Genomic DNA, 22,124 nt, shown 5'->3' with positions numbered 1-22,124 from the left:
CTGAAAAGACTGACTGGCGCCAGAAAATAGCGAATAGTAACAAAGAAATAAACAAACGAAATTAAAAATTCTTACGAAAGAATTGCTGCAACTCGGTTTCGGTTTCAGTTTCTTTCTTTGTATGTTGTTTATTTGAAGAAGGTAGTATTAATAACTAAACACATTAATATTAGTTATTTCTGTACATTTTACTACGTAATATATGATAAGCATTTTAATATAGAAGCATTAAAGTGTTCATATTTTTGTTGCCATGTGTTTTTACGCACTTCCTGCCTGCTTCGTATAATGCAATTCCTAAAATTTATTTTTTAAACTTTATTTGATGGGCATTGTTTTAGGAATAATATGATTTGATTTTTCCTTAAAATTCTCATTCCAGGTTTCGCTTTCGTTTTATTTGCATAGATGGCAGCACCATTTTTCCGCTAACGTCATTCCGTGTTTCCGCAAAATCTCTGTGAGTGAAATGTATTCGAAAGGATGAACGTCTAGGCTGTCCGGTGTCCTAGAGCCAAAATCTTGTGGTGGTCACCGATGTCACTCTAAATCTAAAGCTTCTCGGAAGCGCCTTCAACAAAAAGCGAGCAAAATGGGAATCCTCTGGTCAAGATTCAAGGTGAAGTATGGCGGATCCTCGTTCGCGATCACCGACAAGTTTCATGTAACGCCTCCGTTGACAGCGCTCTCACATGTGCATTTTCATGAAAACAGCCTATCATTCTTTTCACTTATTCAATCCCTCAAGCGTAGTTGGCAAGAAACGCTGTCAGGTTGAAATAAGCGCTCGTAGTTTGAATGTCACCGCTGTTAGTCTTTCCTCAAAGATCAACGTCCTCAGACGCTTTGTTGCTTTTTGGGGCCGTACCAGAGTAGCGCATCCGCTGCGGCGCTTTTAGGAGATAAGCTGGGCACACAGGGCACGCCTTTTTCTATGTAGTTCTGTTTACAGCAATAGTCTTTAGCACGAGCTTTAGTCGCAGACGCAATGCTTGTAGGTCGCGCTATGGCGATTACTTGAAACTCGCTGAGTGGAATGAAAAATGACACCTGTACGGTCGGCAATCGCTAAAAAGCTGTTCGTGTTGGATGCTGGATTAAAACTAGTTCAGGCCGCTTTTGCGAATCGAGATCAGTCTTTGCAGTGAGTAATTTAAAAGAAGCAACAGTGCGGTGACACGTTGCCGAGCAGACTTGCTCGACAGGTATGCGTGGTCAACGTGCTGCCGAGTGGTCAGTGTACTTTGTTGCTTGTTTTCAGCTTGCCCCTTCCTTATTATTTTAGCCTTGTGCGGTGTAGATGTTTATAGGTTCTGACTTCGGATTCTGCCCCGCCCACCTTTCGTTTCATGCATTTGTACATATATATATATATATATTTTTTTTTTGCGTAAGTAGTTTCGGCCTACGAGCATGAGTTGCTCCTCGCGAAGCCGTGCTTGTGGCAATTTTTCGTGCAGCGATTTTTGCGCAAAATACGTGCCCGAGTTTTAACGTACTGCGTTCCGCACATTTTACTTGTACGAGATGCGCACCAATGTGAAGTAAAGTTTAATTTTGTTCCTGGATTCAATCAACTTGCGGATTTCTAAAGGAGTAAGCAGGGACTCTTTACATTCATTGCTTCTGCATTTGTCCCGGGCTAGCTGTACCCATATTTAACTTTATATTTGCAGTTGAGAGTGCATGTTGCAAATTAAAGGGCACTTGTTTATGTTCTGCACTCTGAAGTTTCTTAGTTGTCTGCTGTATTAATATTTCAGGGTTTTATCAGTGCATGGGGCATTGTTGGTGTATGTGTTAGGTCTGAAAGAAAGGACAGAGGAACTTCCACTATCCTAGCAGACAACTTGGTGACCATGCAGCCAAAGCTGCATGGTCGAATTGCTGTGCATAACAGTGCTGTTAGAAGTAGTGTGCTAATGCTGTATACTTCAACACATAGTACGTGTTTTCTTTTTCACCCTTCCAGTTATTTTAATGCGGCTGTACAGCTGTGGTCAAATAGCGTGCGGGTAGAATTTTATTGTGTTCTATTTCTTGAACCACATTTTTCGCAGCTTCTCCTAAAAGGCGAAATCGAAGGCTTTTTGGGGCTGATGTAAATAACTGTCATCTGTGAGCTCACTGTTCTTGGAAAAGTGTGAGGGCAGTGACAGCAGTGATCAGAGTGGTCAAGGCAACTGCAACAAAACAGCAAAGTTTTTTGAAGCAGGGCAAAAATTTTTGCTCTGTGTCATCAGTCCACTGTTTCCTACAGCATTGGGTGGTAGTTGGGGTTTATTGGTGCAGAGGCAGCTGTGGGTTTTAGGGGATTATTGTGGTAGCATTATGTGCAAGGTTGGATGAAGGTTTATGGTGTGGTACCGAAGTGCACAGGTGTTGGTCTGCTATCACAGATTCACCAAGTGCAATTGTGATAGTCTGCCTGTATATGTCATGAGAGTGTCAGTGTAATGTGTTCATTGTGATATCGGCATAGAAGTTCTCCGAATAGCTCGGGAAGTATGGTACCTGAGATAGCATTCATTAGCAGGCTGAGCATGTGCAGCCTTTGAGCCGCAATGTGTTCAGGCGCCGTATATTTAATGCCCTTCAAGTGCACTTCCTTTCTCATGTACGTGAGCAGAACTTTTGTTATGCTGCAGTGGTTAACTGAAAATGAAGGGCACAGGGGTCTAGAGCATGGATTTACCACAGCTGCACATGAGGCCTGCTAATGGAAGCCAAGTGCTTCTGCTCTCCTCTCAAATTCTTGATTGCTTCAAGAAGTACAACTTGCATATGTTGTGCAAAACAGACAGACACCATGATTGTGGATGCGTACTGCAACTGTGTGCTGGAAAGTTTGACCCCTAAAATGAAACAAGCTGCATTTAAAGTTTGTGTCCAGCATGTGCTATATTTTGTCTAGATTCTTTTAGCTTCTTTGGGGATTGTAAGCAGTGTGAGTCACAGCATCCTATTGTGAAAGAAAAAGCACAAAAGACACGACAAGAAAAGAAAACACTCATGAGCGTTCGTGTGTGTCTTTCCGTTTCTCTTTTCGTCTTTTGCGCTTCTTTCTTTCACAATGTTCAGTTGCCGACTCGGCCAAGAATATACACTAACACACCGTCTTAGTCTGTGTAGCACTGAAGAATGAAGCTGAAACCAAAAGTAATGTTGATGTTGTAGTTTGCACTGCCACTTTTCTTCGTGCACTAATTAATGCGTGGGCAAAATAAATGCATGTTCTCTGTAGAATTGCCTGCAAAAATTTGTCTCTAGACGTTTGTCAGTCCTGAAAAGGATGTGAAATGTTTTGATATCCGTGTTGTTGCAGTTATCTTTGTCTTCCTGTAGTGGTTCGATATTTTATTTTGATAAGTATTTTGTGATTTCTCTTCCCTGTAGCACAAGCCTGGAACCAAGGAGCTACTAGATGACATTGAAAAGGTATTGTGGCTTAGTTCATGCCATTTCATGTTGTTTGCCTTTTTTAATGAGTGAAGATGTCAGAGAATTCTGCGTTTTGTTGGGAACTTGATTATTGTAACTTCATAAATGTTATTTGGATATTCCTGTCATGATTTATGTGACACATTTCTGTTGCATCCTACCTCTCTTGTCATACATGACTCGAGCACACGTTGATGAAAATGACCTGTTCAATTGTCTTTCCTCTCTCCTTTCCAGCGAGTGAAAAATATAAACGAATACAAACTAAATACAGAGCGACAGCAGAAGAGGCTTGTAGGAGCCCTAATATTCTACTCATGTTTATTCTACATCTTGTGCATGGTCATAACCTATGTGTGGTACTTCCCGAGGACACTTCGTGGCCAAGTTTTGTGCGTTGTGCCACTAGCACTATTTCCTGCTGTGTAAGTACACCCTTGATGTTTTACAGTGCATTGCAATTGTCTCCAGGACTCATATTTATGCCTGTTTAAACTTGAAGTGCAAAGGTGTTTAGAAGGTGCTATACTTTTGATCATAACAGTGTGTTGCAATAAATCTGGTCCTGTGGTACTGCTTGGAAGTGGGCAGTTGTGGTATTACCTTTATTGCAAATGAGCTTTAATTCATCAGGTGCTACATTGGCTGTGTGGTGCTACATTTGGAACAAAACTGTAATTTCCAGTTGATGGCAGTGACAACTGATGGACAAAATACGCCCTTAACATCTTTCAGAAATGCATACCAGTGTCTGGAAATTTGAGAAAAATGTCTCATGGTCAGCAGAACTGTAGAGACCAGCTCTTTGGGCTAAAAGCAAGTTCATTTTGTGCACCAAAAGTATATCTACTTGAAAGTGCGTTTTAGACACCGAATGTGTAAAATGAGCGCCAAGTTGATTGCTAAAAATGCAACTAATGTATTCAGATACATGTGTAACACGTATCTATGCAAGTGAACCTGGCAGATTGCTGATTTTCAATGCAAAGAAGGTATTAAATATGTAGGGCAGTTGCTTATATGCCTATCGGCCACATATGTGTCTGGGTGCAAGAGCCGTCCAGTGTTAATGTCGGAATATGTTGAATGAGTAATAGGTAAATTAGGCTTCAGAGATGAAGAGAGCTCAAGGGGAAAAGAACACTTCTAAGTTTCATACACTTTGTAATTATTTATTTGTAGCTTCTGAGTATAGCCGCTACGGTGGCTGAGTTCTTACGGCGCTTGGCTGCTGGCCCGAAATATGTGGGTTCGATCCCGGCCACGGGGGGTGGAATTTCTATGGAGGCGAAATTCTAGAGGCCCGTGTACTGTGCGATGTTAGTGCACATTAAAGAACCCCAGGTGGTTGAAATTTCCAGAGCCCTTCACTACGGCGTCTCTCATAGCCTGAGTTGCTTTAAGACGTTAAACCCCCATAGACTAAACTAATCTAAACTAAGCTTCTGAGTATGTTCAGTACTAAACTGAACCAGATATTTGTGCACCCCGTCATTCATTGTTTTGTTTGCACAGTGCAAAATACTAAATAATGCTTGTGGTGTTTCCACCCTGGTGGTTGCTTCTAGCTCTAGCCTGAGAAAAAAAGCAAAAAAAAATTGCAGACGGTTTAACATGGCTAAGCACAGGATAGCACTAGTTAGGGTGAGCGCTAAAGGTCCTTAAGTGCTAAAGGCATTTGAATTAAAGGCCTTTACCAAGAAGGCAATTACCATGAAGGCCTTCACCCTAAAGGCCTTTACGATACGGCTTTTACCCCAAAGGGCTTCACCTGGCCTTTTACCCAGGTGAAGGCCTGCTAGGTTTACACATCTGGCTGGTTGCCTATTACCAGGTGAGCCAGGTGGGCCACTTGCCACAAAGCAGGCTTCAGGGATGCATGCATGCCTGAAATAAAAAAAATGCGCCTAGCAGTGCTACCGCATTAAAGTATTGGCTTAAGATGAGTTACCTGGGTTCTGGCCAGCTTGTGCATTCCTGCTGGTAGTGTTAGGTGATTTAATGCTTTTCACAATGTGAGAATGCTGTTCTTGGAATGATGCCAACAAGGTGCCTTTGTATTTCTTTGTAAACTAAAGACCCACCATTGTCGTTCAGGAAACATTGCAGCTTTGTGCTAACCTTTAAAGGGACTATGCAATAAATTAATTGAGATTACGTAAAGCAGACGAGAGATAGGCATTTCATCACTCGTCACCCCAACGCAAGAATTTTTAAGCTAGCATCAATAACAACGAAGATATAGACGATTAAAAATTACGCTCCTCCTCTCCCCCCTCAACCCGTACACACGGGACGCCAGACAAAAATAAAGAAAACAGCTCTGGGACTGGGACCCGCCCATGATTACGTTATCCACTGACGTTCCTTTTGCAACTTTCGGTTGTCGCTCCTAGCAACCCAGCAGCAGCGTCAGCGGCGTGATTGCGGCGCGCGTCGGGTTTCTTTGCTTGTCGTTTGTTGTAGTTAGCAGTAATGGACCCGGACCTCGAGGCGCGATTGCTCGCTCTTATGGCCGCGATGGGCATCGAGCCCTATGTGTTCACGCTGTACTGGCTGAACGCCAGCGACGGCAGTAGTGACTCGGCGAGCCACTGCGAGCGGCTCCGGAACTCCCGACAGAAGAAGGCGGCAGAGGAAAACTGAAACCATATGCGCGAAGGCAATGCCCTGGCTCGGGCTTGCCCGAGAGGGTCGCGTGGTGGCACGAGCAAACGATTTTCACGGCTACCAGAAGTGTGCCCGTGACGTCATGGCTGCCGTGGCTCCAGCGAATGAGAGCGTGTGGTGGCCTGGCGACGTCATGGGTGCAGTGGCGTCTCTTTTCACGATTTTAGTTCCAAAATCAGTCACTACGAGCACACCAATCGGCCCGCAAATTTCAAAATCACGGGTTTTAAAAATTCATAATAAATTGCCGGCTCAGTTCCGAAGACTCATACTTGGTGTGAATGCTTCCTAGCATCATTTCTAAGCATTGAAAACATTTACAAGCGACTTTTTATTCATTGCATGGTCCCTTTAAGCAAGTGGTCTTTTGAGCAGGGCAGTAATTCACATCTCTTTACCCAAGACTAGTTTGGTCATTTTAGTAGGGGATTTTCCATACTGCTTTCTCTGGTGACAAGAAATGTGAGATTGGTACACAGCTATGTTTTCATTTGATTTTTCCATTTCTTGTGTAACTAGAGAAGATTACCGATGAATCGCAGGAGCAGTTATGTTGCTAACGCCAGCTCATTGGGACAGCAGTCACCTTTGTAGAGGTCTCGTGTCTGAATAAAACTGAAACTTCATTTGAAAGCAGAGCTCCATCCTGTAGAAAGGCTTTTCTTGCCAACAGAATAAAAATAGGCATGTGAGTAAGCTTTTGTTGGAGCTACATAAACGTTGCTAAAGTTTCTTGAACCACTAATTACTATTTACACATTGAAATGCAAATGAAAGTCGCAAAGTTGGTAATGAACTAAGATCTCCTTGCAAATGTCATGAACACTTTGGGAAAGGCCTCTTCAGGTAATGACCCAATGTTGGGGGAATCCCCCACGCTGGTGTAGATTTATTATAAGGAGTCGTCGCTCAGTAGCATCCACCTAAGCGCAGCCATACCATACGGCTACGAAGGAAAGCTAAACAGCTCCCACTGAGCTAGCCGTCCTGGTTAGCTAAGTTGGTAAAGTGACTGCTGCGGTGAGGTGGTAGTCCTGGGTTCAAGCCACAGACCAGGACAAATTTTCCTCTAACTATGAAGTTTCTGTAACAGCATGGCTTTCCTTTGTAGCTGTATGGGTGTGCTTGGGTGGACGCTAATGAGTAATGACCCGTTTATTACTCTGCAGGTAAAGGGAGATGTGTCATTAAATTTAATTAAGCATATAAAAAGTGCACAAATAAGCATGGCCAGTTATCCAGATGTAAAGAATGAAGAATAGTGGAGTATTGTAGTCTGCAGTTGTGCAAAGCAGGCTGATCATAGGCCCGGAGGCAGTGCTTTTGCTATGCAAGCCTGATAATACAGTAAAACCTCGTTATTTTGACCCTCGTTAATTTGGACAATTCGGACTTCCGCTGGAATCCCACCAAACTCCTATATATGACGTCGAAGGCTCGTTTATTTGGACGCCCTTGGGCTGGCTTCGGTTAACTCGGAGAGGCTCCCGAAGTAGCGCCCTGCTCGACAGGTGATTCTCCATATATTTGTCCTAAAGCCTGAACTGCATGTAACATCGTCTCCCGCTCCTGTCTTGAGCGCGCGCAACGGCAGGCGTGATAGCGATCGGCAGAGCCCCGGCGATAGGCTCAGAGAATGTCCAGCTGGTCCAGCTGCATAGTTTTGTTTTCAGGGCTCCACCGTTCACCCACGACGACGGCGGCTATCAGCTGCTGGCTGTTTAGAACAATGATCTTTTGTCACCGATCTTTTTGTCTTTGTTTTTAGAAAGTCTTGCCACTCGGGCGTCAGTTCATGCTTCTCTAGCTCTGTGTCGTATTTCTGTTCTTCTGGCGCGCCCAAACTCCGCGCTCATCACGTGCTGTTTGCGGTTCGTGCGGTGAAGCCTCCCCACGTGTGGCGCCATGTGCGAAGAAGCTCCAGCGCTACAGCGTCGCACACGAAAAAAAACAAAAAAACGCGGAGACCCTTAACAAATTATGAAGCAGCTCTGCTTCCGATATTCCCGGCAGTGGGTACCAATTAAGTCATTTGTCGGAACTGCGAAGAATCACTGTTGTCACAGTTTTTGTCTTAAAAGGATATGACTATTGCCCAGGTTTTCACCAGATAAATTTTACCTTCATGTGAAAGGTTTTTGACAGTTTTTGGGGCCATTTGATACGACATTCGGATAATTTACATGTCTGTTTTACCTTGCCCCTGAAGTCCGAATTAACGAGGTTTCACTGTCCATGCCCTGATATATTAGTTCTCTATATTCCATTTGCTTCAGTCTTTGATACGCTGTCACACTGGAATGTTAAACGTCATTTAAAGTGAATGAGATTCGCTACACCACATGTCTATTGCCTTCTTCCTCTGCTATGCAGTATAAATTCACAGCACAGATAACAGCTGTGGCAATCGTAGAATAAAAATATAAGTAAATCAAAGCAGTGCGTGCACAAGGTGCTGTGTTTGTTTGGGGATGCCATTTGCAAGAAATGCTCAGCTTAACCCCCTAGCAGACTTGGACGGGCCAGGCTCATCATAAGCAGACTGTCATTTCTGGCAGCTGAATAATCCAGCTTGTCATGTGTTTCCCGGCAACCTGTGTCTGGTTTATGGTGAGGGCTCATACAAAGAATTTTTTGGGTTTGCCAGCAGATGGCAGCGTGGGTACTAAACGACCATTTTGGTGCCATTTTGGAAAAAAATTGTGCCTTTAAGGGGTTAATGAGCAGGCCCTTGGCAACCATATCAACTGCCATGCAAACATTGCAACTGTGTTCATACAGCTGATGCAAGATGGATATGGGCTGCTCGCATGGTGGTGCCTGTGTGCTGCTGAGACTTAGGGTTGTAGCCTTCTTTGACAGCTTGCAGTATAGGTAGCCTTGGTGACATTAGCTTGAGTGTTGTAAAATTCAAGGAATAATGACTCTTTTTTTTATGGTGTTCAGATTATTATTTTGCGGTGTTTGTTTTTGGTGCTGACCCAACATTAAGAGTAAGCATTCAGATTAAAATCAAATGTGAATGGAATTGGTGCGCTCTTGATTGCAAATGCCATCCAATTGTAATGAATTACATTAAACAGAAATATTTAGCCGGTGATCAGTGACGTTACAGGCTAATGCCATTCATACTGAATGACATTAAATCATCCAGTGTAATCCAGTGAAGTGAACTCATCAAATGAACTTGGCACCATTCTGTGGTACGTGCCAGTAAAACTATCCATGCAACTGCCTGCTACGTGAAGCTTGTCTAAAGTGGTTCTGCATGTGTGTTTCCTCTCTCTCCTCTGGTACTTTTGTATGGTGGTTTTGTTGTTCTGCATTCCTTGCTTGGTCTGTCGCTGTACACCCGACTGTTGCTTGCTTGTCTGCTTCATGTTTTGCTGCTCTTGGAATTTTTTTTGTTTTCTTCCTTACAGCATAGTACTTCTGAAAAAGCTACTGCAGTGGTACTTCAGGAGAAAAATTGAGAGGAAAAATGAGGAGCTCACAGATCTGATAAAGCAGAAGCGCTCGGTACTTGACAATGTCATGGAAACCGAGACTTACAAGATTGCCAAGGAAATCCTGGAGAAGTATGATCCAGAAACGCTCAGGAAAAGTGTCGTAAGTAAAAGACATGGGACACATTCCTGTCTTTAATATTTTTAAAAAGTATGCTAGTGTGGTGTATTCTGGGTCGCATGCATCGTTGTGGTGAACCTCCATCAGAATGCTGATATTCTTAACATTTCAGTTTTGAGTGATAGTTTGGAGTGGAGTGAGTAAAACGGGATGTAAGTTGTGGAAGTGCATGGTGTAGTCAGCTGTGGTGGGAGACACCAAACAACCAGGACCCTAGTCTTCATCTGGATGCCAAACAGATGAATACTAGCTTGTAGAGCCAGCAGAACTAGTCTAGGATTCCTGTTACCTTCAGTCAGTGTTCATTTGGACAGCAAGAATTTATCCATTTATTAACATCTTCAGGGCTTACAAAAAACTTTGCAGAGGGGACGTACTGCATCTCTCCTTGGTCTGCTTTCCTTTAGCACTCCAGTCTTCACACAGAAATGCAGCATTTTGCTCAATGATTTGTTCAGCTAGTACGTAGCATGCTTCGAAAGAGCAAACTAAAATAAGCTCCAGTTAAAGGAACACACAAGCGTTAAAAGAGAATGAAACGTAGACACCTGAAGGTACTGCAACACGGGTGAAATTTTTTCTGCTGAAGACGTTGGGTCAGTGCCTTATGTTACGTTAGCGAGTGCTTTGCATAAATTACCGGTGTGTGTGATGCTGTCTAAAATGCATAAAATGTTGCAGGCAGGTTGTTCCACTCACAACTTCTTGTGACGAGTGTGTGAAAGTATAGACTGTTTTGTATGGAAGGTATAAGATAGAGGTGTAATGCAGTGAAACTTAAGTGCATGGTTTTTATGTACTAGGTTTTGTGAAAAGGCAAGGATGAAGTAGCTCTGTTTTATTTTGTTTGTGACCCCATCTTCTTTACATAATCCTGCTTTATTTAGTCATGTCTCAAGGTTTCATTGTTTTCATCCCACACCTTTTTAAATGGCATGTTAGAAGGTGCATATTTTCAGGAAGTTTGGTTGAATGTAATTCTAATGAAGCTTGCTCATGGTGTGAAAAAAATTGAGCTGTAAGTTTATTTTGCCTTGCAATGAATGACCACTGCATTTATTTTGAGACCGGCAGCTTATTGGCATTCCTGAAAAGAAAGGCATATAAATTAGTATCCTGAGAGTACTCTGTTTACCGAATGTAAGGCGACCGCGATTTTAACGACAGGGTTGACTTTCTGGGCACATAAAGGAAAAAAAAAATGAAAGAACACGAATGTAACGTGAGGAACGATGCCACTGTATGTAGAAAGATGAAGTTTATGAACAAAAGTACTTCAACAAATGCACGTGTGAATTCTGTTTCAAAGAGTCGCACAAAAGATTGACATAAGACCATTGTATATAGATAAGTACGGAGTCTTGCCATGCCGCCACGACGTCGATCGTGCGCTTTGATTGCCTCGTCATAATAAACGAAATTCCTCCCAGTCGCTCAACCAAACAGTGAGTCGTGCCTCCCAAATGTCGGTGGCCTTTCTCAGCAACATTTAATTGAGTTGTCGTCCTGTGCTGGTTTGCCAGGTTTAGCTACTTTCGGGGCCTCTTGGCTGCAAAAATTTGATTTTGTCTACTTGGCTACTTTTTGGTATAGTTTGAAAATAAGTCAGGTTCGAATTATGGAATAATTCCTCTTTTTCTGCCGAAGGTTAGAGGACATTGAGTACTCCAGAATGCTATATGTGCACACCATTATCCAGTTGTTCCTGCCCTGTTCAGAAATGATGTGTAATCATTTCCTGAACTCGACTAACTACTTCTTGCTTCAGTGTACACTAAATGTTTACTCAACTTTTTCTCCATGGTGCGACTCCAAACCCCTCTGCTATGCAATGCTGCTGCGTAGGTTTCCTTAGAACTAGCAACAAAACATGTTCCTTTGTTATTCACTCAAACATACCTCAGTGAAATAAGGAAGTGAATTGCTGCTTAGCAAGTATACCTTGTTTCCTCAGTATGCTACTGGTTCAAAGTGCGTTTACTAGTGACCAGTGGCACACGCTGGCCCGAAAACCCAGTTGTGTGGCGCTCAGAACGAGAGCCTTTAAGATGTTTCAGGCCAGACGGTTGGTTTTTCAGCGGTTTAATGGGGCAGTGGCACCCCAGAAAATGAAAATGTTTTGAAACGTGAAGACGTGTCGGCAGTGCTGCAAACATTGAGAGAGTCTGCTGAACTTCCAGAAAAAGAAATTATTGCCTTTACAATGCCTTCTAGTCATATTCTGTCGCATTTCCTCGGGATGATGCATTGAATTCACGCACGGTGTGCATGTGCGTCGTCTTTTGCGAGAAGTTTTTGGTTGCTTGGCCGCTGCTTCTGTATGTGTTGATTGGTATTTGTGGCTCGGAGCTTCTGTTGGTTGACTAGTGTGGCATTCTAATTTCTTTTTTTTTTTTCGTTTTCCGACATTGGGCATCTACCTGTGCGACTCATCAACCAGTATGCGAGTAAATATGGCATAGTGTGGTTTTATCTTCGTATGATATTCGATTTTAATGTGAGGGGTTACTTTTCATTTCTGTTTCCGGTAAAAAGACGTCATTACATTTGAGTAAATATGGTGCTCACCTGGGCGGTGAAAGCATGGAGGCTAATGAAAACACCCCCAACATAAATTGAGACCAGTGTGGCGAGCAGTGGTAAGGAAAATGATAGACATAACCTTTTCTGGATTAAAAGCTAAAAGCTTTTGTGGATTAGGGAACAGACTCGTGGTAATGTTATTCTAATGCAAATAAAAGGAAAGAATGGGCCTGAGCAGAATATTTAATTTGGCTAACAGACAACTAATAGCTTGTTTCGGCAACGGAATGGATTCTGAGCGAAGGAAAAAACAGCTACGTCCAGCAGAGGGTCTGGTTGAGAGATGCGATCAGGAAACTTGCAGGGGTACGGTAACGATAGTGGCCATAGGATTGAAGGATGGTTCTTGTCCAGCGGTGGATCTAATCAGGTTGATGGTGAATGCATGCAAAGGAGAATAGGGACCTCAAGCACTCATAAATCTACTGTATATATATTTTTTCCAATTTGGAGTTTTGCATTATACTTGCTTGTTTTGTGTTAAGACTTCGTGATGATGGGTAGCACAACACGGATGTTTTCAGGAAAACTAAAGAGTTCTCAGGTTGCTCAGCTTACTGTTTGGAACTTGCTTCTTTCAGAAATTGGAGGAGAAAACAGTGAGGCCACTGCTTGGCACCGAGTCAGGTGAGAGTTGTTCATCCTCTGACCAAGCCTGTTTCATATTTTCTTCTGTTTGCCAGGCACAACACGTAGGGAAAAAAGCTTTCCGGGCATGTTCCCATTTTTCTGTAGTCATACCATTTCAGCTGATCACATTCTGGTGCTAATAGCTTGAATGCATGCCATATGGTCTAACATTTTAAGAGAGCGTAAATTAACACTGCCCTGAAAATTATAAGTAGGCATCTGCTCACTTTTAATGTTCCACCTTTGATGGTGTTGCCATTGGCTCTTTGCGATTTAAAACTGTTGAGTAAAATGCTCAACAAAGGTGTGCGTCAAGATTCAACATTTTTTTCATGGTGTGTGAAAATACAAGCTGCAAGCTAATGCAAACAAACTGAGTTGATTAGTCAAATCAGTGGAGGTCGCCACGAAGCTTTTTGAGTAGTTTGGAGTGGCATGAAAGAAAAGGTGGAAGTGTCGTGCTTGTTTGTGCATCTCTGTCCCTGTAACAATAGCAGGCTGTATCGCATGAGTGGTGGCGATTGCTGCGCTGCTCTGCGAAGTTGCAACTACTCCAGCGGGCGTAGTGACCTGAAGATTTTTTGGGCACGTGGTACTGGTTGTTCAGAACTTGGCCACACAAGGCTGTCAATCAGTTTATGATGTGGGAAAGCAATGTAGTAGCTATGGTCGGCACTTTGAACATCTCGGGAAAACGAGATGGCGAGCAAAGGAAAGATGAACACAGACATAGATCACAGTTGAAGAGACAAAAAGCAGACTGGTTTACACATAAGCAGTGAGCAGTGAAAAAAAAAGAATATGCAGAAAGACTGTTTGAGTTGCTGGTGGATCACTTCGAAACCACTCTTTTAAATGCAGAGAGGCGGGTGCGTGGAAAATGAAGTATTTATACAGCGTGACGTAGCTCAGAGTTTTTGCTCTTGGACCTTTATTAAAAAGCATGTTTCCTGAGTGTTGCTTCGGGATTTTTAAACTGTTCTGTGGAGTGGAAAGATGAAATGTGTTTCAGGGTCCCCAAAAGCTGCCACAAATTATTTGTGAAATCAATCAGCTAAAAGCTAATTTGCCACAATTAATGAATTTTCACTTTTACTACGAGGGTTCGCCCTGTCTGAAATGCCATTGTATCCATTCAAAGAGCAAATGTTAGGTTTAGTACAGCTGAGGCCTTGATATGGCCACAAGTGCAGTCCTGTGTGATTGGGAACACCTAATTAGTACATAGTCATTTAATGTAACTGTCCAAGGATGAGGTGGAACCATTCCTGCCTGAGTCTGTAATAAGTAGCTTTAATGTCCAAGAACAAACCTTCTTGCACTTTTTCAAGTTTCATGCACAGTTAAAAATGACGTTTGCATTTTGCATTTGAATACTATTAGGGTGTTTCTTGTCATGCTGGACCACAGTGCAAGAACGGATATCACAAGAATTGTTGCAGAGGAGTCGTGGATAGCATCAGGGCCAAAAATTTTGTAACAGCATGGGGTGTGAACTAGTGCCATGTTAATATAGAACATCTAATATCAGGTGGAGTTACTAATGGCTTTGAGTTTAACTGAAAGATTGCGTTCACTGTTCACAAGTGCCATATTCATGTGAATTGAAGCATGCCCCTGTTTTTTATTAAGTTGTAAATGCTCAAACTGGAGGATACTAATGCTGAAATGTACCTGCATTTGTAGAGAAGCTATCCTCCTTAAACGATGGTTAAGGTGCTGCTCTGTCTGTGCCATGCGTCTGTGCACCTGACCATAAGATGCCAGTACCCTGCACACTGCCCCCATAATTGTGTGCGCAGTTAATTTTCTGCTGAGTGCACAGTTCTGCTGCAGTTCTGATCAAACCATGTACCTAATAATTTAAGTGGCAGGAATCTGTAGCACTTCAAAATGAAAGACAAAATGATGCTTACCATTTGCTCTCCCTTGATGCCCGTGGTGTAACAAGTGGCGAAATTCTTGGATATCATTTTGTTTTCAGTTCTTGTACCTGTAGCCTGTATTGGTGAATTAAAAATATATACCATATGTACTCGTGTAATTTGTGCACTTTTTTCTCCTAAAATTAAGGCTTCAAATATGGGGTGCGCAAATTACGTGGAGATTTTGTGACCACATCCAAAAAAACTCTAAAAACTCTACATGTATACGGTATATTGCTACGTGTAAGTCGAGCCCACAACTCTCACTTCTCGCTGGCCAAAAAAAGGAACGCAGGTGCATACCACCCCCTCTTCACACCCATCCCAGACCCACGTTGTGTACCGTAAAAACCGGACTATAGGTCGACCCCTCAACTAACCAATTCTGAAAATGAAAAAAAATCTTTTTCAGTGGAAAAAGTACCAAAAGACACCCTTATCTTGAAATAAATGCGACTTGACAGGTTGCACAATGGTGACAGTCTTCATTTTCATTTAAATGCTACTCATAGGTACACCCAGCCAATTTTTTAGTAGTATTGCGCGCCCATCAACCCGCGTGTTTGTTTGTGGCACACAGAAGTACGGCGCCGTAGAGCAAAGCCCTTCCTCTTCATGAATCGCCGCACCCAGGATGGCGAGCCCTTGAATTGCACCCTCGCGAGACTAGAGGCACGCGCGATCTCTACCTCTTTCATGCGGATGCATTCGGGAGTTACAGGCAGCGATCTTGCACGCGGTGCAACCTTTCCTTCCAATTCTGGATACGCTGCGGTCCACCCACGAAATGATGTTTTCTTCTAGTTGCTGCAAGTTGTAATACGCAGCTTCTGCCTCCGCCAGTACTGAATGCTCTTTTCGGATGCTCCAAATTCGCGCTGTGCTGCCAGGTTGCTGTGAGCTTCTGCATGCTCAGTCGCGATTTTCTTGAAGGCAATGGTGAATTGCCGTTGGCTGCTGCTCATTTTGAAACAAAATGTGAAAAAGCAGCCTTTAACCTAAATAGCTTTGTAACAACGGAAACGTAAAATAGCGGTGCTTCGCTATGCCAGCCACGCCGCACTGTTGCTGATGGCGATGGTGGTGGAGGCTACTGACTTCAGCTGCCCATTGTTGCAAGACTTCCGTAGTTTTTCTGTTTTCTGCCAATGACTGGTATATAAGACGGGGGGTCTACTTTTCGCCATGGTTTTTTGAAAAAAAGTTCGACCTATATTCTGGTTTTTAGGGTAGTTTCCTGCATGATCGATGCAGAGTCACAAAGCCAGCAATCAGATGTAAATGGAGATAAAAGGCAATAAAATGGCACACTCCTCGCATGCGGCCTGGCTGAGTAGTGGCGAGCGGAACAGCTAACAGTTCGGCAGTTTCAGATTCCAGCGGAATGTACGCTCCAGCGGTTATTGGAAGTTTGCTCTTGCAGCCATTCTTACAGGAAAGTGGCTGCCGGCGCATGCGAGCTGGGTAAACGGCACGCAATCGACTTTCCTTTACCAGAACCAATTTACAAACAAATTACTGACTTCTTTTTTTTTTTTACACCACTTACCTTTCGTAGCCGCACGTCACTGTGCCGATCTTTCCAAGGCTGTCCTGCACACATCTGTGTGCACACTGGTGTGCTTGCGCAGCAGGGAGTGCAAAATATGCGAGTAAAAGTTTCTCTTTTTTTTAAACCTAGGTAAAAAATTGGGGGTGCACAAATCGTACATGGGTACAAATTACATGAGTACATATGGTATATACTTTTGAACCATTATGTTGGATGCTGAAATATTTTCAGAAAATGACAGTCAGGGGCAGAATTGGGAGGTTAGAGTGATAGTGTGCTCATATTCATTTTGATATGGCACCAATGGCTGAGTTTGCTTAGAAGAACATAAGCGGTTTTGTCCACATACATGTATGTATGTGTATGTGTACTGTGTGCTAAAATAGAATGTGTGTGTGTGTGCTGGGCACGTGTAGATGTGCGTCGCCGCATGATGCCCCCACCTGTCAAGGGTGCCCCACTCCGCCCCGGAGCCCGGCTGCCCCACACGAACCTCAAGATGCCTTCCTCCTCACTGCCCAGTGCTCCCTTTGAGGAGCGCCGCATGATGGTTGTTGCACCGGGCGTGCCGAGGAACGGCCAGCAGTCGCATGGTGAGGACTGCTGCATTGGCCTACTGCAGTCAGTTATCCCAGTCTCGGTGGGAGACGAAAAAATTGAACTTTTACTCTGTGCTGTGTAACGTGTTATGCTGTGCGATTGGAGAGATATGGGAGAGGCCTTTCTCCTGCAGTGGGTGTAGTCAGGCTGATCATGATGATGATGGTGGTGTAATGTGAAAACCTGGCAATTGCGGTTATGCTGCGCTATGTAACACCTTTCCTTCCTCTTGCCGCACAGTGCGGCATGTACAATACCCTCTTGCGTCGTGCCATGGCACCTCACCCTATCCGACCATGCTGCGTTGTTGCTGAGAACCCTCGCTGTGTGCTACGCAGCCTGTATGGTGCTTCCTCCTGCTGCTCTGCATTGCACAACTTCGCTCCTCCCCTCTTGCTCTCGTCGCACTACGCTGTGGTGTTCCACCGCGTTGTGTGTGTTGCATCTGCTGTTTCTTTCCCTTTCTTCTACATACCCCATTCTTGTCCTTGCCCACTTCTTGTGCTCTTCCGCCCCCCTTGCTGTGCGTATTTCTGCGCCAATGTCGTGGATCCATGAGTACATGTCATTAACAGCTGTCGCTGTAAATGCCACAGGAAGGGTTTGGCGTCAATTTATATGACTACAGGGTGATCCTAAAGCCTGCTGCTGCCACATCATAATGATCGTCATCAGCAGCAGCAACAGTATAAATGTATCCATTGCAGGACAAAGGCCTCTCTGACATCCCTCCAATTAACCCTGTCCTGTGCAATATGTGGCCACCTTATCCTTCGCTAACTTACTAATCTCATCCGTCCACCTGACTCTTACACCCCCCACGCATAGGTGGTCCCAGTGGTCAAATCAAAATCATTTGGCAGCGTAGGCCCTCACAGTCTTCCAAACGAGTCTGTGTGATGAGAGCATGCATTCTTTCAAGCATGCTGTCCTCACAACTATACCCTGCTAACCAACATTACTAAAAAGAGCCGCCGCGGTGGCTCAGTTGCTATTGCGCTCGGCTGCTGGCCCGAATGACGCGGGTTCGATCCCGGTTGCGGCGGTCGAATTTCGATGGAGGTGAAATTCTAGAGGCCCGTGTACTGTGCGATGTCAATGCACGTTAAAGTACCCCAGGTGGTCGAAATTTCTGGAGACCTTCACTATGGCGTCCCTCATAGCCTGAGTCGCTTTGGGACGTTAAACCCCCATAAAACCAAGCCAACATTACTAAAGAAAAATTACTTTGCTTTGTAAAAACTTCTTTTAAGAGCTTGATAGTGGTGTAACATCTTGAGGCTATCTTTTTCAGCGAAAGGCCAGAGGTGTAAAGAGCTCCATACAAGTTTTCTGTGTCTTGTGTACATAAAAAAGTATCCATTCAGTAATGGTGGTTTTTTGAGTTGTGCACTTATCATGCAGTGTCTTGAATTTGACCTTGCATGTAGACAAGAACCTGCTTCAAGTGAAAGCGGAAAAAAAAATGTTTGTTTTTATTCTTACACTATCAATGTAAGTGCGCGTTAAAGAACCCCAGGTGGTCGAAATTTTTGAAGCCCTTCAGTACAGCGTTCCTCATAGCCTGAGTCGCTTTGGTACGTTAAACCCCCATAAACCTATAAACCATAATTTCTGGGTTATAGTCCATGCCCGATGTATTGTCCTTTGGGTTTGATTTCTGAGGACTTCATTGTTTTTGTTCTTTCTACATTGCCGACACTTGGTCTACAGTCTGCTGGGGCCACCTGTAGAAAAATAAAATGCTAATTGTATGAATTTCAAGAAGGGTAGGGCGTGGTGGACACTAAAGTCGGGATATGGGCTTTAACCTATTTTGGTTATATTGTCCAACTTCGAATCCTGGTTTCTATGGCCGCAGTTCGATCGAAGTGAAATGTGTAGCGCTTGTGTGCTGTGTGATATCAGTGCCCTTAGAGAACCCCAGGTGGTCGAACGGCTAGTGCAGGTCTAACATCTGATTTATTGCGACATCCATCAGCTTTCAGTTGTGCAAATTTTTCTGGAGACACCATACTTAACTACCGTATTTACACGATTGTAAGTCAATTCGAATGTAAGTCGACCCCCCCAAATCGCATGTCCGAAAAAAAAACACCGGTGGAGCGCTTCAAAAACGAAAATTTATTGCATAGATGGGCTATTCATCCTCACTTGAGTCATCTTCAGTGGTACTGCTGCTGTCGTCGTCGTCGCCGCCGCTGCGATCCCACAGCACATCGTCCTCCATGGAAAGCCCGCACTTCCTAAATGACCGCACCACGACATCGCGTGGAACGGCTGCCCAAGCAGAAATCACCCACCCGCACACAGCCGCCAGGGAGGCTCTCTTCATGCGCCCCGTTGGCGTAAGTTCCCGCCCTTCTGCCGCCAGCCACTCATTGTACTCGCGCCGGAGCAAGTCCTTGAATGGCTTGTTAATGCCAACGTCGAGCGGCTGCAACTGCCCCGTCAGACTGCCGGGAATCACCAGCATATCTGTATCTTCTTTTCGGAGCTCTGCCTTCACTTTCGCGGTAAGGTGGCCGCGAAATGAGTCCAGCACGAGGAGGTTCGGATTGCGATTTTTGAGGGATGCCCCTGGCCTCAAAAGCCACACCCGACGGTACCAATCAATAACTAAGTCATCCGTCATAAAGCCTTTTTCGTTCACTCGCACAATCACACCTTTCGGGAACATTTCCTTTGGCATAGTTTTTCTTTTGAAGACGATGTACGGTCGGAGCTTTATGCCATCTGCCAAGCATGATAGCATAACAGTGAACCGAAGTTTCTCGTTTCCTGTCATGAGAAGCTTAACCTCGCGAGCTCCCTTCACGCTCACTGTTGTGTTGCTCGTCATGTCGAAGTAGACGGGAGTCTGGTCCGCATTGCCGATTTGGCCGAGCAGGTATCGCCGCGAGTCGCGGAGCTTGAGGTAGTGCCTATGGAAGGTGAGAACTTTCTCCTCGTAAGCAGCAGGCAGCTTCTGGCATACACTAGTACGCCGACGAAGAGAGAAGCCAGCCCTCTTCATAAATTTCGAAGCCCAAGCCCTGCTGGCTTTGAAGTCTGTTCGGAGTATTCCAGCTTCCGCAGCAAAGACCCGGGCTTGTTGCGTGATCATTTCACATGTCACAGTAAGGGACCGATCACGTATTTCGGTGACATACGCTGCAAGCTTGACCTCCAGCTCCAGAAAGCGTCCCGACTTCGGCCCGCGGAAACCTCTTCGCTTGGAGCCGCAATCGAAAATTTTGTCCGCTGCTTCCGCCACTCCCACACCAACTGTTCAGAAACGTTGAACTTGCGGCCCGCCGCGCAGTTGTTGATTTCTTCGGCGTAAATGATGGCCTTCCTCTTGAACGCTGCAGTGAATGAGCGCCAAATGCTTTTCGAACCTGGAGAGCTCATGGCGAAGCACGCGGCCGGCAGTCGAGTCAAAAGCACCACTCCAAGCACCATCAAACAAAGAGTGATCGGTGTTGGGGCGTCAGCTCTTCCAGCAAACATCGTCATTCCCCAGAAGCGCCGCTGTTACGTATTGCCATGGCCTCCTGTATTTTATCTGTGCCTGCCGGATCAAGGAGCGAACAAAGGGGACGCGCCGTCACTGCAGTTGCGCGGCGCTGCCACTCATCGTGGTGGGGGCGCCACTCACGTCGGAGTGCTGCGCATGCAGTTTCAGCGGCGAATTGGTGGTCGCGCGCCGCTTGTGAGGCAGGTTGCGCATTTTTCTGTGCATTTCCTGTGCAATTTATCAGCGTCCGTGAATAATTCATGTTCCAAACAGGATGCTTCTTGCCAGGAACGTGTGCTGAAGGGTGCATGCATGAATGTTCACAATAAGCAGCACATGCTTAAGCAATCTACTTGCACTTCGCACATATAAAAAGCATCATTTTAGGTCCCCAAGCACTGCGTGCACGTCAGACAGAAAAATCAAACTTCTTTTTACGCCTAAGCAAAACAAGAAACCAATTTATTCCCAGCATGGAAAGGAAACACAGTGAAACATCAGTTCACAACTTGACATATTTTCTTGACACTGGTTTCTGGAAGAAAGTTTTGTAGATGTCACTCTTGTCAGTGGCAGCAAAGGCATAGTTCACGAGTAGCGGCTTTATGAATCTTGAGCACACCAACTTAGCGACATCATGGTGGCGCTGGGTGTTGGGGCAGTGAAGAAGGCCAGACTTTGAAACAGCTGGTACAGCTGCATCTAAGAGCATTTGTAGAGGTTTGTGAAGCGTTTGGCATTTTTGAAGTGCTGTCTGGATAAATATCCGCAGGGTCTCTAGGACATGAAGCAGGTTGTCTGAAGGGTACAACAATCCACCTCTGTCCTGGTGAAAAGTAAACATCTGAAGTGGCTGTTTAGTCAAAAGTTTGGTGACGATCGCACTGCAGCTATCACATTCAATACGCTCTTTAACTACACGGGCAATATATCCACCAACATAAACCGTTGCTGACACTTGCAGTGTTGCAAACTTTGCCACATTTGGCCGCCTGAGATCTTTAGTACATTTACAGCTTGCTTTGGAAGCTCAGCTGAGCTCTTCGACACCTGTGGAGTTTCAAGTAAAACCCCCTTGGATGGTCCAGGCTTTTCAGCGCAAAGGACGTTACTGTCCTGCGACACAGCTGCGATGCCCGTCTTCAAAACTTTTTCGAGCCCCGAGATCGCAGAACGGACATCCAACTGGTCATTGCAACCGACCGACCGCCTGAGTGTCCCAAACAATGACTCGATGGGATCACTGCTAAACTTCCTTGTTAGCACAAAACCGAACTTTTCTCTCGTGAGAAGGAAGCGGACACAATGAACAGTGGAGTATGTCGTAGCACTTCATATGTTTCAGTCGTAAGGAATCCACGAGGAGATGATGTATTTCTCTTCAATTCCTCCATGTACAAGGGAAACGTAACTTCTAGCCACTCGAGGCAATCATCATCGGTGCTGTCGTAGTGCCTCACATCCGGAAAGCACTGCTGGACATGTTGCACGGGGTTACTTGTGTCATGCAAAACGAACCATCGATATACATTTCTCATAAAGGTTATTGTCGGTCCTGCAGCAGCAAAAGCAGGATGGCAGCTATGGCCTGCTTGCT

At 44.6% G+C, this 22,124-nt stretch overlaps 1 protein-coding gene across 4 annotated transcripts in view; it reads left to right on the top strand.

Moving 5' to 3' along the window:
- The first annotated feature begins 416 nt into the window (after positions 1-416).
- The window catches only part of Lnpk (zinc-ribbon metal-binding protein lunapark), a 34,941-nt gene continuing 13,233 nt past the window's right edge, over positions 417-22,124 (top strand). The window contains exons 1-6 of one of the 4 annotated variants that reach the window (XM_077627569.1): positions 417-619; positions 3,397-3,438; positions 3,679-3,866; positions 9,534-9,720; positions 12,903-12,948; positions 16,845-17,021. In XM_077627569.1, the coding sequence (XP_077483695.1) occupies positions 593-619; positions 3,397-3,438; positions 3,679-3,866; positions 9,534-9,720; positions 12,903-12,948; positions 16,845-17,021 (667 nt within the window). In that variant the 5' untranslated portion in view covers positions 417-592. The remainder of the gene's footprint in view (positions 620-3,396; positions 3,439-3,678; positions 3,867-9,533; positions 9,721-12,902; positions 12,949-16,844; positions 17,022-22,124) is intronic. The other 3 variants (XM_077627571.1, XM_077627568.1, XM_077627570.1) reach the window with 3 other exon arrangements.

This window comes from Amblyomma americanum, chromosome 6 (assembly GCF_052857255.1).
Source record: "Amblyomma americanum isolate KBUSLIRL-KWMA chromosome 6, ASM5285725v1, whole genome shotgun sequence".
Classification (NCBI taxonomy): domain Eukaryota; kingdom Metazoa; phylum Arthropoda; class Arachnida; order Ixodida; family Ixodidae; genus Amblyomma; species Amblyomma americanum.
Note: the sequence above shows the minus strand (reverse complement) of the source record. Positions and strands in the feature narration are given on the sequence as shown.